The 14546-nt window shown below is 35.5% G+C and overlaps 1 protein-coding gene across 1 annotated transcript in view; it reads right to left on the minus strand.

Annotated features, from left to right (window-relative positions):
- Positions 1-6773: 6773 nt before the first annotated feature.
- LOC120777051 (bifunctional heparan sulfate N-deacetylase/N-sulfotransferase) overlaps positions 6774-14546 on the minus strand; it is a 128544-nt gene continuing 120771 nt past the window's right edge. The window contains exon 5 of the mRNA XM_040108162.1: positions 6774-8058. Within this exon, the coding sequence (XP_039964096.1) occupies positions 7956-8058 (103 nt within the window). The 3' untranslated portion in view covers positions 6774-7955. The remainder of the gene's footprint in view (positions 8059-14546) is intronic.

The following is a 14546-nucleotide window of genomic DNA, read 5'->3' on the forward strand; positions in this document are numbered from 1 at the left end:
CAGATTTTTTTTCATTATCTGTTAGAAAAATTGGAATATCGCTTCCAAGTATTTGAAAAAATTTTTTGTTTCATAGATTTTATGAGAAATTGAATGCTTTACAAAATGGCGAAAAACATTAAATTCTTTTTACCCACTCCAATATATGTATATGTATATCAAAACAATGTATCATCAAAAAAAATTTAAAATCGTTTTCAGATATAATAACCAACATAGTATAACCATTTTATAACGAAAACTATAGTCAATATGAGTGTATGATAACCAATATATAACCATTTTGTAACCAAGTCTCAATATTTTTTTCAATATTTGTGGTTTCTATTATATCGTTTTTCCTTCGCCCGGAAACTTATAAAAGTGATATTACGTTATTTTGTATTTTAGCTGACGATATAAAAGTTTCTAACAATTTTCATCAAGTACAAGTAAAAAAACGCCAAAAAATCTTACCACCTTCTTTTTTCACATTTGCTCACTAACTGTAAGCTTTTCTGTCGCAGAAAAAAAAATTACATTGGAGCCTCATAAAAGCTTTAAAAAGCAATAAATTCAGTAGTAAATATAGGTAAGCAGGTAATAAAAATAAAGTTGTATTTAATGGCATTTTTATACACTCGCATGTCCATGTCGAACAAAGTTTAATAGTTGTAAAAATATGGCTTGTTTGTGTAATACTCGTACCCATAGTATTCAAATTTTTGCTTTAATTCTGAAGTTGCTCGATTTGGAAATATCGTTCTGATAAAACTCGAAATTCCTCGTTATGATATTCATATATACATGAAGCATTCTGCTTTGTGATTAAGTGGAAGAAGTCCTGCCACATCCTCCCAAGAGTACAGACCTCAATTCCATTGAAGAACTGTGTGTCTCTATGGAGACGAAGCTACAAGAGCGCAAAGTTAATAGCAAAAATGAGGTTTAGGTTGATCCTCCTGAACTTAAAAACAATTTATTACATTGAATATGAATTCAAGACGGCAAACCATTTTAGAGGGCAAAGGTGCACGTATGTAAGTTTTTTTTGGTTAAAACTTGACTTTTGAAAAAAGCTTTCAATTACATTATGCAAATTAATAAAGCAGCCTTCTTTCCGTTTTTTAGATACAACTCAAAAGTTATAAAAGTTTAAGCGATAAGTCACTTCAAAGTCATAATATCTCAGAAGAAGTCAGATTTGTTACACGTTAGCTTTAGATGTTTATTAGTATCGAATAATCTCATTTACAAGACTAAAAGATAACAGTTTCATAGTTTTGTAGCAGGGTCTTCAATTTTTATACCCTAAACAGGGTAAATTAAGTTTGTCGCGATATACATATATAATATATATATATATATACGTATATACATATATAAATGATCAGTATGTCGAGCTGAGTCGATTTAGCCATGTCCGTCTGTCTGTCTGTCTGTATATATACGAACTAGTCCCTCAGTTTTTAAGATATCGTTTTGAAATTCTGCAAACGTCATTTTCTCTTCAAGAAGCTGCTCATTTGCCGGAACTGCCGATATCGGACCACTATAACATATAGCTGTCACACAAACTGAACGATCGGAATCTAGTGCTGGTATGGAAAACTTTTGCATCTGGCGTGGTATCTTCACGAAATTTGGTATAGAATATTTTCTAAGGCAACAATGTAATCTCGCAAAAAATTGTTCAGACCGGATTACTATAGCATATAGCTTCTATATAAACTGAACACATAGTTACTAAAAGAAATGCACTTGTGAAGGGTATATTAGCTTCGGTGCAGCCGAAGTTAACGTTTTTTCTTGTTTTATATACGCTGGGGAGGAATATAGATTTTTCGGATTGTAAAAGAGGCAAGGTTGAAAGGCAGGACAAAACGAGATATCTCTAACCGAGAAACCTTGAGGGGCACAAATTTTGTCAAAAACTTACATTTTTAACAGACATATGAAAGAATAATAACCGAAATAATTTATTTGAATATTTCTAATCAAACGAGTAAAGTTTTGGGTAACAAAGAGAACTGAATCGAACAAGCAACTGGCATATATCGATAAAAATAATTGCAACCAAAGGAGTTTATACTATTATTCTAATTAGAATCCAAATTAATTTCTCGGCTGTATAATTTGATATACGTTATTAAGAGTAGAGAAGTTTTTTCTCTGGGAAACGTAAGTTAAAAAGCAAAAATTAATATTATATACTCGAGTTAGCCTCAAGGACACTATTTTTTTCAGACACTAACATTTTTTTTATAGATCTTTGGATAAATAATAAAGAAAAGTGTCTTTGAATATTTTGTATCCAACGTGAAGGATGGTATGTGGTAAATAGAGCTGAATCGAACAAACAACTACCATAAAACAAATCTATTATTAAAATTAAAAGAAGATAGTTTATATTACTCTATTATTATTATTATTATTAGAAAGTAAATTGTTTTTTTTTTTCAGCTGTATAATTGTAAGCTCTTTCATAACAAAAGGAGCGCTAAGTAAAAGAGCGAGAGAGTCGAGAATCGGTAGGTTGGAAAGAGAGCTGGGTGAGGAAAGAGAGTTGAATCGAACAAACAAGTTTATTCTACAAAAGCTAGTTTAAAGACAAAGTAGCATGTCCTATTTGTTTACTCTATGATAATGCTATGCTTGGAGAGCTTACGGTAGATGAGATATTAAATGAGCCAACTTCAAAATTGCCTGCCCAGCGAAATAAAGGCTTGACAAATATTATTTTTGAATACTTTAAGATCTTCCAATAAATACAAATATATTTTTTAGTCAGTCATGTATCCATATAAATGCGATTTGCCAAACTTAATGAACTGTGCAAACATTTATGCACTTAAGGTTTGAATGAGCAATTAACCCTTCACCAAGCGGTGCAACAATTAGGAATTAAATTCGCTGCAAAATATTTTTTTCACGCATAATTAATAAAAACAAATATGAGGAAATTACTATTTGTTAATTTAATTAGTTTTGGTTTCCCCTATTTCTGCGAAATTTGTTGCTTTCAATACAAATTAACTTTTTCTATTTTTAAAGCGCAATTTTGCATGAAAATAATCGTGCTTGGGCGTGCAGTTTTTGTGAGACAGACAGTTTATGCAATTAATTTTATTTTATCTCTAGTATTAAAATGTTAAAGCATTTGGCTATGATTAAAAAGTATTATTTTTGCATTAAATTACGGCCGAATCGCACATAAAAAAAGTTTTGCTGAAATTATTTTATTTTATAAAGTTTACAATTTATAGCAGTTAATTAGGCTTTATGCAGATAAGCGCTCTATATGCAAGAGTGTTTGTATGTTTGCAATGCACTGGTGGATTTAAATCGGTTTTACAAACCTACTTTTCACTTTCGAAGCCTACTCTGGTGTCTTATTGAAATACAGAAACTTTTTCGTTGAAATTTTTTCGAACATTGGGAAATCATTGAAATCATCGTTTGTGAAATTGAGACTAAATAGTGGACAGCTGTTCAGTTTCTTCTTCTTTATTCTTTCGTCGGAAAAAAATTTACCGCTCAAACTGGCTGCAACCGACAGGCACAATATTTTCGAAGGAAGTATTGATAGTGTCATACATAGCAACCGACCCCGGAACACACTAAGGATCTTGAGAGAATTCAATGAATCCTATTATAAGAAAATCAATGAAGGCATTGCACTTCTTAAAGAATATTCGCATACTATATGAGCAAACAAATAGTAAGACTTTCTTCATGCTTTTAAAATTCTTAATTTATTCTCCTAAATCCATGTTGTCCCCCTCAACGTATTGCCCCTTGACCGCAATACACTTATTTCAAGTTTTTTTTGAAATGCTTTCAATTTCCGGAAAGCTTCAACGCGCCTAGTGATTCACGTTTATTCTTTACTTGACACAAAACGGTTTCCCCGGAGCCGAGGTTTTAGTTTGCTGAATAGCCAGGAGTCACACAAAGCTAAATAAGGCAAATACGATGGTTGCGGCACGATATTGATTGAAAATTAAATGAAAAACTTCAAAGTGATTCATAAATTATTTTCATTTAAATAGGTAAGGTTCGGTGTGATGGTCGATGCAGAGATTGCACTTGGACTACTATAAGCAGTGTGAGTACGAGTCAGCAAAACGCCTTGTGGCCATAAATAATTGATTTACTGTATTTCTATTCCCTCCAGTTTGATAGGATATCTCAAAGTATGAGCTCCCAAATGTATGAATGCTGAGCTGCTTCAACCTTGTCTTCTTCCATACTGCTTCTACAACTGGCGTCCGGTAAGATTCTCAACCTTGCAGCATGGACGCCGGTAGGGCGTTGTCCTGCTGGAACCCGCACAACTGCCATAGGCTGATACTAGCCTTACAGAAGTTAATTGCATATGTTGTCAAGGGGCGAAAAGAATTTTGCAAAATCACATGAGTTGATTGTAATTCAGCGCTGGCCAAGTTCCCGCGAAGTCCAGTTATCCGGTTGTACACGCGAGGAGAGGGGATCACAGACCCGTTCCCTATTCTACTTATAGTGGAGCTAAGGTACCCTTTCTTGCCAACTCATCAGTTTTATAGTTGCCTGCGATTCCGTTTTGGTCTGGCGCCTTACTAGTTCTTTTACAAAGTGACTTTCTGCAACTGCTATCGAGATTAGGCATTCCTTAATCTGCCCTGAACGCCCAACTATCGGAGTGGATAGTCACTTCTCTGACGAAGGCAGTACTCCGGAGCAGTAAGTCTACTACCACCTTAATAACAGCAACCTACTTTAAAATCATTGCAATAGGCAGGAAGTCTGAAACTGAGGTAGATAGAGAGTTCCTGATAACAGCTCTCTACCAACCTTCCACTAAAGCTTTGACCCATCCGTAAAGTAGCTTATTTCCATCTCCTTAAAGCAGTTTAAATAAGGAAGCATTTTGTCTCCTATTAAGGGAAAGAATATTAATAAAAACCTTACGCAAACTTTTAACTTTGGCTGGTGCAGACTGCGATATCTATGGTTGTAATGCTTCTAAATATTATGAATATCGTATTTGGTACAGTGGATTAAAACACAAAAGACTGAAGGGAGGAATTCATGAATTTCATGAATTTTACTCAAAAAGTGTACCGACTGGTCCAGTTTCTGGATTTTTGCCACAAGCTCAAAAATTTCTCGTCTTATTATTGGTATCTAACAGGTCAATTGAGAATTCCCCGGAGTGAGACGTAGGTGGCGCTACTGAAAACCTTCAACACGCGCGGATATAAATTTGACAGATGTCGGATTATTAGTTTGTCAATTATATCTATTTGGGTGAAGCAACTTTTCTTATTTCGTTGACTACTTTGGAAAAGGAAGGACCATCAACTGCGACAATTACATGGCATTATTGGAGCAAGGACGGCCGAATTTGAAGAAAAAGAAAGTGCTGTTTCACCAAGATATCGCAGCGCGTCACAAGTCAGTGAAAACAACAGCAAAAATCCATGAATTGGGCTTCGAAATGCTTCCGCATCCAGCGTTATCTTCCGATGTGGTCCCCAGCGGTTATTTCCTGTTCTCAAATGTTAAATGAATGCTCGCTGGGAAGAAATTTTCGTCGAATGGAGAGTTGATCGCCGAAACTAAGGCCTATTTTGAAGCAAAGAATGGTAACGAAAAGCGAAGTGTCGTTATAATCAGTGTATCACCTTTGAAGAAAACTATGTTAAATAAGAAAAAATAGAGAAGGACGGGGACTTTTAAATGGACCTTATTTTTAAAAAATAAATGATTAAAATATTTGAAAATTATGTAAAAATTTCGATTTATATTTTTCTTAAACAAGCGCTGTAAAGCTCAACTACAACTGCTACCAAGAATTTCATAATCGAGTTTTGACACTAAGGATAATTTTGATAGAGCAGTCAACCACACTGAGATAAAGTTGATACCACAAAAAAGTTGCAGTTTGCTAAAATTAGAACCGATTTTTTTTTGACGGATTGAGTGGACGATATCTATAATTCCAAATTTCAGAATTATAACCAAAATGTAGTTGAGTTGAAAACGGTAATGGGCGCTACCATTTTAGAATATTTAAGGGGTAATTCTGGTTTAGAAGCCCCGAATTTTAGGTATTTTTTTTTGACGCCATAAAAAAAAATCAAAAATTATTTTGAGTATCCATTTTTTTACATGCATTTTATTGATATTTTAAGAATACAAAACATAAATAATATAAGAAAAAAAATTAAATTTAAAAAAACTGCAGGTCGGCGAAGTAGAGACTGATGAAACAATAGCTCGTCCTGGTGTGCAGGATTTAAATCCTTTCCGTGACCTAAAATGAAAATTTATGCGAAATCCGTGAAGAGTAAAAGTGTAGTTATAGCACTACGAAACGTTTTTGAAAAAAACAAAAAATTTTTTTACAAAATGGTGGAGGTTTGGAAAAAAAATTTCATATTTTCCCTGATTTTTTGTGGTTCGGAATTTTTTAAAACTAAAACTATAATATAATGTATAAGAAAGCTCTGTATAAAATTTCAAGTGAATCGGTTGAGTAGAACCTGAGCTATCATGCACATCGTTACTAGAAAAGTAGTTATGAGAAAAACGAGTTTAAAGTTTGAGAACTAGTCGCGCGCAGTCGGAGTCGGAGTCACAAAATGAGCTGTAACTCGGAAAATAATTTGTATTTCGAAAAATCCTCTTAGGGACATTTTCTTGAAGGATTGTACTATAAAAATATGCAAAAAAAATCGATTTTTTCGAATTTCTAAACCAGAATACCCCCTCAAAGTAAATCATAGCACAAAAGAAAAACATAAATACAGTTAGAAAGTATATTAATGTTAAATGTTTTATTTTACATTTCGTTGACTGAATTTCAACAACAATTTCTGTAGATATTAATTAAAATTGTTAGAATTTTCGGCATTTTTTTACGAAGCACCCTGTCTACACTAGCTATTGCAGGGCGTTTATCACTGCCATATATATATTTTCGAGAAACCTTGTTTTCTCCAAACATGCGTGTGTTAAAAAAATAAATTTTCATTTACATTATAATTCTGGAATTGTCTGGCAACGCTACAAATCAATTTTGTCCGTTGTATTGTTTGCTGCCAAGCTATTGTTGTTTTTTTGTTATTTTTGCTTCTCGCATAATTAGCGCCATAATTAAAGCTGATGCTGATTACAGTTATTACAACAACTATACAGTACTTATGAGATATGTATGCACTAGCTGTCACTAAAACACATTCATTTATTTAATTTTTGTATGGTTGAATGTACGTATGTTTGCATGTTTATGTACACACTTACACATGTAATATGGCGTTAACACATCTATACACTATGCACATAGTTGCCTAATATCTATACATATAATGTTGTTGGGTATGCATATATACACAAACATAAACTAAACATATACATGTGTACACACATAAAGTCACACACATACAAGCGTATATTAAGTTTTAATTACATTGAATGCAGTCGAGTGACTTTTCGACTGCCGCCATTTTGCCTAAGCATACATTTACATATACATGGTTACATATACATATACTGACTTAACACTAAATTTACATTATCGTATACATACTTACATATAACAGATTTTTAGTTGTTTTGTCTTAAACTAGTTAGCTATACAATAGGCCTGATTTAGGACATTACATTAAATTAGATATTGACTTCAATGGTTTCACATTTTTCCTTTCTACGCCTAAATGCTTAATTCATTTCACCTCCTCTCCTCTACACACTTCCCCTAGCAATTTACAATTTTTTGATTCGACTGTCTTGCTCCACACGACTGTGCTCCGCTAATAGCGTGTCCAGCTGTTGCGTCTGTGATGTCTGTACGGTATACTTTTAGGCGTTTCGTCCTCCTCCTCTATCACCTCGTTGTCGTTGTTCGTGTCCGTCTGTTGTTTGAGTCTAACAAACACCATTTCGAATTGTTTTCGCAGCTTGTTGCGCAGTCGCCGGAATTGCATTAGCTATCACGTGCCCGTCGAGAGGTCGTCTTTCAGCCACTGTGGTATGGGTCGTGAGCCCAACTTCTTCAACAGCTTCACCAGCGCTGTGTTGTGGCTGAGATAGTAGCTAAATGGAGGAGAAAAAGCAAGAAATGATGGATTAGTAAAACAGTTGCTGAGAAAATACTTTATTAAAAATGTGAAAAAATAATATTAAACGAGGCAGAACGAGCCTATAGTTAATACCACCCTTCATTCAGATAATGTTCCTGGTATATTTCAATAAGGATGTGTAGACAGAAATGCAGAGAACTTTAGAATAATATTTGTGAGATTTGCGTGAATAAAGATTGCTGACTGAAGACGTTGTCTCAACGCCAAAGCTACGAATAGGCATACATATAGAAACATAAGGACTTATAAACGACGCCATATTTTTTCTCGCTCTTTTTACATTTCTCTTCAGTAAGGTTTGCCATTTCATCATGGAACGATATACGATCCAACAACAAGTCGAAATTATTAAAATTTACTACCGAAATTCGGAGTCAGTGGCCTCAACTTTAAGAGTGCTACGCTCAATTTATAGACGTCATATTCGTCATGTCAGATCAACAATTGAGCGTCTAGTGGAAAAATTTGAATTCACAAAATGTTCCCAAGCCAGTGAGACAAAGACGTGCCCGTAGTGTCGAGAATACAAGTATTGCTGCCGCTAGCGTATCAATTGAGGAAGACCCAAATCAGACTCTCACACGTCGTTTTCAAGCGTTGTGCATTTCTGTGACGTCGCTGTGGCGAAGTTTGCGAAAAGATATTTTCCTACATCCCTACAAGATCAAAGTGACGCAAGAAATGAACCACCAGAATCGTCGCATATTCGTCAGTTGGGTTGAGCAACGACTTGAACATTTTCCGGATTTTTATCGAAAAATCTTCTTCAGCGATGAGGCTCATTTCTGGCTGAATGGCTTCGTCAATAAGCAAAATATGCGTTATTGGTCAGACATCAATCCACACGTACTCCATGAGTCACCACTGTATCCCGAAAAAGCTACGGTTTGGTGCAGTTTATGGGCCGGCAACGTCATTGGGTCGTACTTCTTCCACGCTGATCAAGACCACCACGTTACTGTGAATGATAACCGGATATTTTTGACCCGAATTGGATGATATTGACTTGGACAACATGTAGTTCCAACAGGACGGCGCCACAAGCCACACGCGAATGTCACACTTGATTTATTAAAAACCAAGTTTGGTGACCATGTTATCCCAAGGAATGGCCCAGTCAATTGGCCGCCATACAATAATGGCGAATCGAATGTACTTTCACAGGATTAAAGAATTTCATTGGTATCCCAAATCGTTTTTTGTTTTATTTAAAAAACTTTGTTAGAGCTTTTATAGAAAACCCCGTTAGTTGGTGGAACTGTCAAAACCATGAAAATGCTGAAGTTTCAATACAGTGAATATCTTTAAAGAAAATAAGTACGATGTATTTATTGCTTACTTTGTCTGTAGAAGTCGTTACGATTAGACCCAGTTTTAGTACGAGCCTGGCAATTTTCATTGATTAAAAAAAATGCATCGAAGACTTTGTTTAAATTTTTGCGTAAAAAATAAATAAATTGTAACAAAGTATGTGAAATGTTAAGAAAGGTCTATGGTGAATCTATTAAAGTAAAACAAGAGTTTACGGGTGATATAAGCCTTTCCCAGATGACCGTGAAGACTTTGAAGATGACGAGCGTTCCGGACGCCCCAGCACCTCAACAATCGATGAAAACGTGGGAAAAGCGTAAGCAATGATTATGAATGATCGGCGAATCACAATTATACTCTCCACTTAACTTATGACCTGAAAAAATATAAAAAAGCTATATCATGAAAACTAGAGCTGATAGAGACAAACTGATTACAGATTTGAATTCGCAATTTTTTTTAATTTTGTCGGGCTATGTAATCGGTCGGTGACTTTGGCACAACGTGAATTACGTCGCAGATTTCCTGGCCGTCCGACGCCTACTGGTGAAACACTGCGACGTTTAGCCGCTCGCCTCGCAGAGACTGGCACAACGTGAGATGCTGCCAGGCGTGGCAGATCCCGGAGTAGACATTCTGCAGAGAATATTGCTGCTGTTGCTGAGGATGTCATCGAAGCGCCGTCGACATCGACCAGACGACGTGCCACGCAAATGGGTATCAGTCGACGGTGTTTACAGCGAATTTTGGTATAAGATTTGAAGATGTTTCCGTACAAAGTCCAGACGGTGGGTGCATCAGCTGTTAGCTGCTGACCGCCAATTGGGTCTAACATACGCTCAAGCCATCCTTAATCACCAAGAGGAAGATGATTTTTCATCAAAAGTAATCATGAGTGATGAGGCCCATTTCCATCTTAGCGAGTACGTAAATAAGCAAAATTTACGCTTCTGGCACACTGAAAATCCGCGTGTAACCCACGAAGAGCCATTACACCCGCTCAAAGTCACTGTATGGTGTGCTGTTTTCGCTGGAGGAGTCATCGGACCTTTTTTCTTCGAAGACGTCGCGAGCCAAACGGTTACTGTGAGTGGAGAGTGGTGAGCGCTACAGAGCAATGGTCAACGAGTTCTTTTTGCCGCAACTTGATGAACTGAGATTGGAAAATATGTGGTTCCAACAGGCGGGTGCCACGGCACACACTGCTCGTGCTACAACCGATATGCTGAAGGATGCACTTCCCAGACGCCTAATTTCCCGTTTTGGCTCAAATTTTTTTTTTTTTTTTTTTTATTTTGTTTATACATTGCAACTAGTTCAAATAAAAGAAAGGACTAACAAGCAACTTGAATAGGACTTAGAAATATAATTACAAAATCACAAAAGAGTATTGGCTAATTTGAAAGATCGCTGGGTTTGAGGCGTTTGAGTCGTCTTGGTGGTCCATCACTAGAAGTTAACATAACTACTTCTTCGTTACAATGCTGTAGCAATCTTGCACTATGTGCTGTTGCAATTTTTAGTATTTCTGCGTTAACCGAGTTTACGCCTAGATCACGCTCTATATCAGCACATCTACAATATCAAGGCGCTTTGACAATTAGCCTTACTACTTTGTTTTGAAATTGTTGGATGACTTTCTTATTGTTTGCGTTAGTACATCCCCAGAGTTGTGCATCATAGCTCTATATCGGTCTGAGTATTTGCTTATAGATAAGTAACTTATTTTCGATTGATAACACTGATTTGTTACCGATTAACCAATTATAATTTTTGACTCGCATGTCCAGCTCCTTACGTTTGTATTTTACGTGAACTTTCCACCATAGCTTAGTGTCAAGCATCATTCCTAAGTATTTAGCGGAATTAAAGTACGGTATTCGAGCACCTTCTATGAAAATTGGTAAGTGGTGCATCTTGTTGTAGGTGAAAACAATGTGTACAGACTTAGCTTCATTCAGTTTTATCTGCCATTCCTTTGCCCATTGTAAGACTTTATTTACATCTTTTTGGAGATTAGTAGTGGACTCGTGTTCACTACTACCAACAGCAAGCATCTGCAAATGTGGTTGTTGTATAATTGCAGTCTACTGGCAGGTCGTGCGTGAATAGAATATAAAGAAGAAGGCCCAACGCACTACCTTGTGGTACTCCTGCTTTTATTTCCCTAAGAATAGAATATTTGTCTTCTTGTTTAACGCGAAAGTAGCGATCTGATAAATACGATTTTATGATGTCATAATGCTGTTTCGGTAAAATCAGTTTCATTTTCGAAAGCAGTTCTTTGTGACAAACTTTATCGAACGTTTTGGCAACATCCAAAAACACGGCAGAACAGATTTTTTCCCCCAAAGCCTTTTTCAATAATGTGTGTAATCCTGTAGATTTGATCAATGGTAGAATGGTTGGCTCGAAACCCAAACTGATGCGCTGGAATTATGGTTTTTTTTTCATTGATTTTATTGATACGTTTTATGAGAATTTTCTCAAAAAGCTTCGATATTATCGGTAGAAGTGGTATGGGCCTGTAAGAAGATACTTCATATCCTGGTTTCCTGGCTTTGGAATCATGATAATTTCAGCAATTTTCCAATAAGTTGGCACGTATTTAAGATGAAAAGCCGCGTTAATAATGTTGGTAATTTTTACTATGCTTATTTGTGGAAGCTGTTTTAGGACCTCGGCAGTAATCAGATCGTAACCGGGGAATTTTTTATTTTTCAGATTTTTGATTTCCTCACTTAGCTCACTGCTTGTACAACTTGAGATTTCTTCGCTTTCTTGACTGGAAGCAGTAGGATAATCTACGTGTATTTCATATGGGCAGAATATTTGGGTTAAATAATCCGAAAATACTTCTGCTTTTTTGAATCGTCTCTGGCCCAGCTATCAGCACTTATTTTAATGGGACATATTTGAGTTTCTGGGGTCTTTTACAGCTTTCCAAAGAGAGTAGTCGGAATTTCTTCCATTGCTTAGGGACCGAAGATATTTTGCGAAACTTTCATTTTAAATCATCTAAATTTTCCGCTTAAGATCTTTAGAGACTTTATTTTAAATATAATATTCATCAACTGGGCAACGAGTTTGATGCCACTTACGTCGCAGCTTTCGCTTTAATTTAAATATTTCTCTTAAATCATTAGAATATTGAGAGTTTATAGCAATTTTCTTTAATTCCGGTGTACTTTTCCAAGTTGCGTGTTGCATACTCGTTGTAAAGTGTAAAATTTCAGATTCTAACTGGCCTGTATTTAATATAGAGTCATATTTACTTTCGTAACATTCCATGATCGTTGTAAAGTATTCCCAATCTGTTCGTTTATTATACAAGGCTTGATGACGGTTTCACTATAGCTTAAATAGATTGGGGAATGATCCGAATTAAGGTCATAACCCTGATTGATCGACAAATAGTTCCGGGATATTTTGCCGACAATGAAAAAATCTATCAGGTCTGGAATCTTTTGATTATCTGATGGCCAATATGATGGTAAGTAAGTCGAGAATGCGTAACTTCCGGTAGACTGTAGTGCTTTATAAAGTTCTCTTCCCTTTGTAGTCGTAAGCCTTGAACCCCAGTGCGTGTTCTTTGCGTTGAAATCTCCACCCATTATGAATCTATACCTGTGTCTGTTTATTAAGTGTTGGTACTCTTCAAATTGGATTAGATGCCTTGGAGGACTGTACACAGAGGTAAGTGAGAGTGGACTTTTAACTCCGTAAATAGTCACTGTTGTAGCTTGAAACTTATCAGTTGAAAGTTTTTCTTCCTCAAAATGTTTGATCGTATTTTTGATTAGTATTGCGCTTCCGCCACGGGCGCAATTGCTAGGATGAATTGTATGGTAAGTTTCATAATTTTTAGTTTTAAAATAGGTTTGTGACGTAAAATGTGTCTCCGATATCATACATACGTCAACATTTTCCGAGTTTAGTACAATTTCGAATTCATTTTTATGTTTGATTAACCCATTTGAGTTCCATAGAAGAAGTGTTAATGATTTAGTCATCTTTGGTATTAAAAAGATATTTTTCAAGCTTGCATAAGCGATTTTGTAAGGAAGTGTTGAATTCGTCTTGTTTTGGCTCAAATGATAATCAACTGTGGCGGCGGTCATTTACATGATATCATATTCTCGACTTGATGTAAAAAAATTTAAAATAAAATAAAATAAAAATAATCCACAAGCAGAATGAAAGCTTTTCATTTAAAAAAAAAAGTTACAACCAAAAAACATCGGAAGGTTATTTTTGCGCCACCTTGTACTATTGAAGAGAAAACCCATTTGGTGTACTGTTCTGGAATTAGCAAAATATGTCGGCGCCAAATAAATTTTAACCATTATTATTTAATATTGATTGGGGTAAAAAGAATTAAATCTTTAATTTTATTTTTGTTATTGTTTTTAATTAAAATTTATATATTCTATTTATTTTATACTTATGATTGTAATACTTCTACTTTATTTTATTTAATTTGATTTTTTTTCATTTACTTCTTTCAACATTGTTTGCTAGTCAAATATTCTATTTAACCTCAATTATGAATTTAAGCAGCCATAATAATTACATAACTCATTCAGTAAACACCATTAATCACCGGTTAATTAAAAGTTGTGCTGCTCGCCCATACGGCTGTGGGGCAATATGCACCTATATACATATGCATATGTACATATATGTTATTTGTAGCAATTATGACTAACTGCACATGTGTGAGTGTGCCATTATTATGAACGTTACGGTACTTCGTTGCAAAGCGAACTTTATTAAAATCCACGAAATTAATCCAATTTTAATTATATGGACATTATTAGGGAGCGCCAGAGACTGACGGTGCATAAAGAATGTTGCAACAAAAACAACATTTAATAATCACAACAAAGGCATGATGCTACTGGGGTTCTATATCATACATATACTATATTTTAAGCTCACAGCAATAAAAGGCAACACAGCATTTGAATATGGTGCTCTCTGGATCGAAAAATGTTCAGTTTGTATGACAGCTGTATGCTCTGGTGATCCGATATCGGCGGTTCCGACAAAGACAAAAGGACGTGTGCAAAATTTCATACCGATATCCCAAAAACTGAAAAACTAGTTCGCGTATATACGAGCTGACGG

The sequence above is a fragment of the Bactrocera tryoni genome, chromosome 5 (assembly GCF_016617805.1).
Source record: "Bactrocera tryoni isolate S06 chromosome 5, CSIRO_BtryS06_freeze2, whole genome shotgun sequence".
In the NCBI taxonomy this organism is placed as follows: Eukaryota; Metazoa; Arthropoda; class Insecta; order Diptera; family Tephritidae; genus Bactrocera; species Bactrocera tryoni.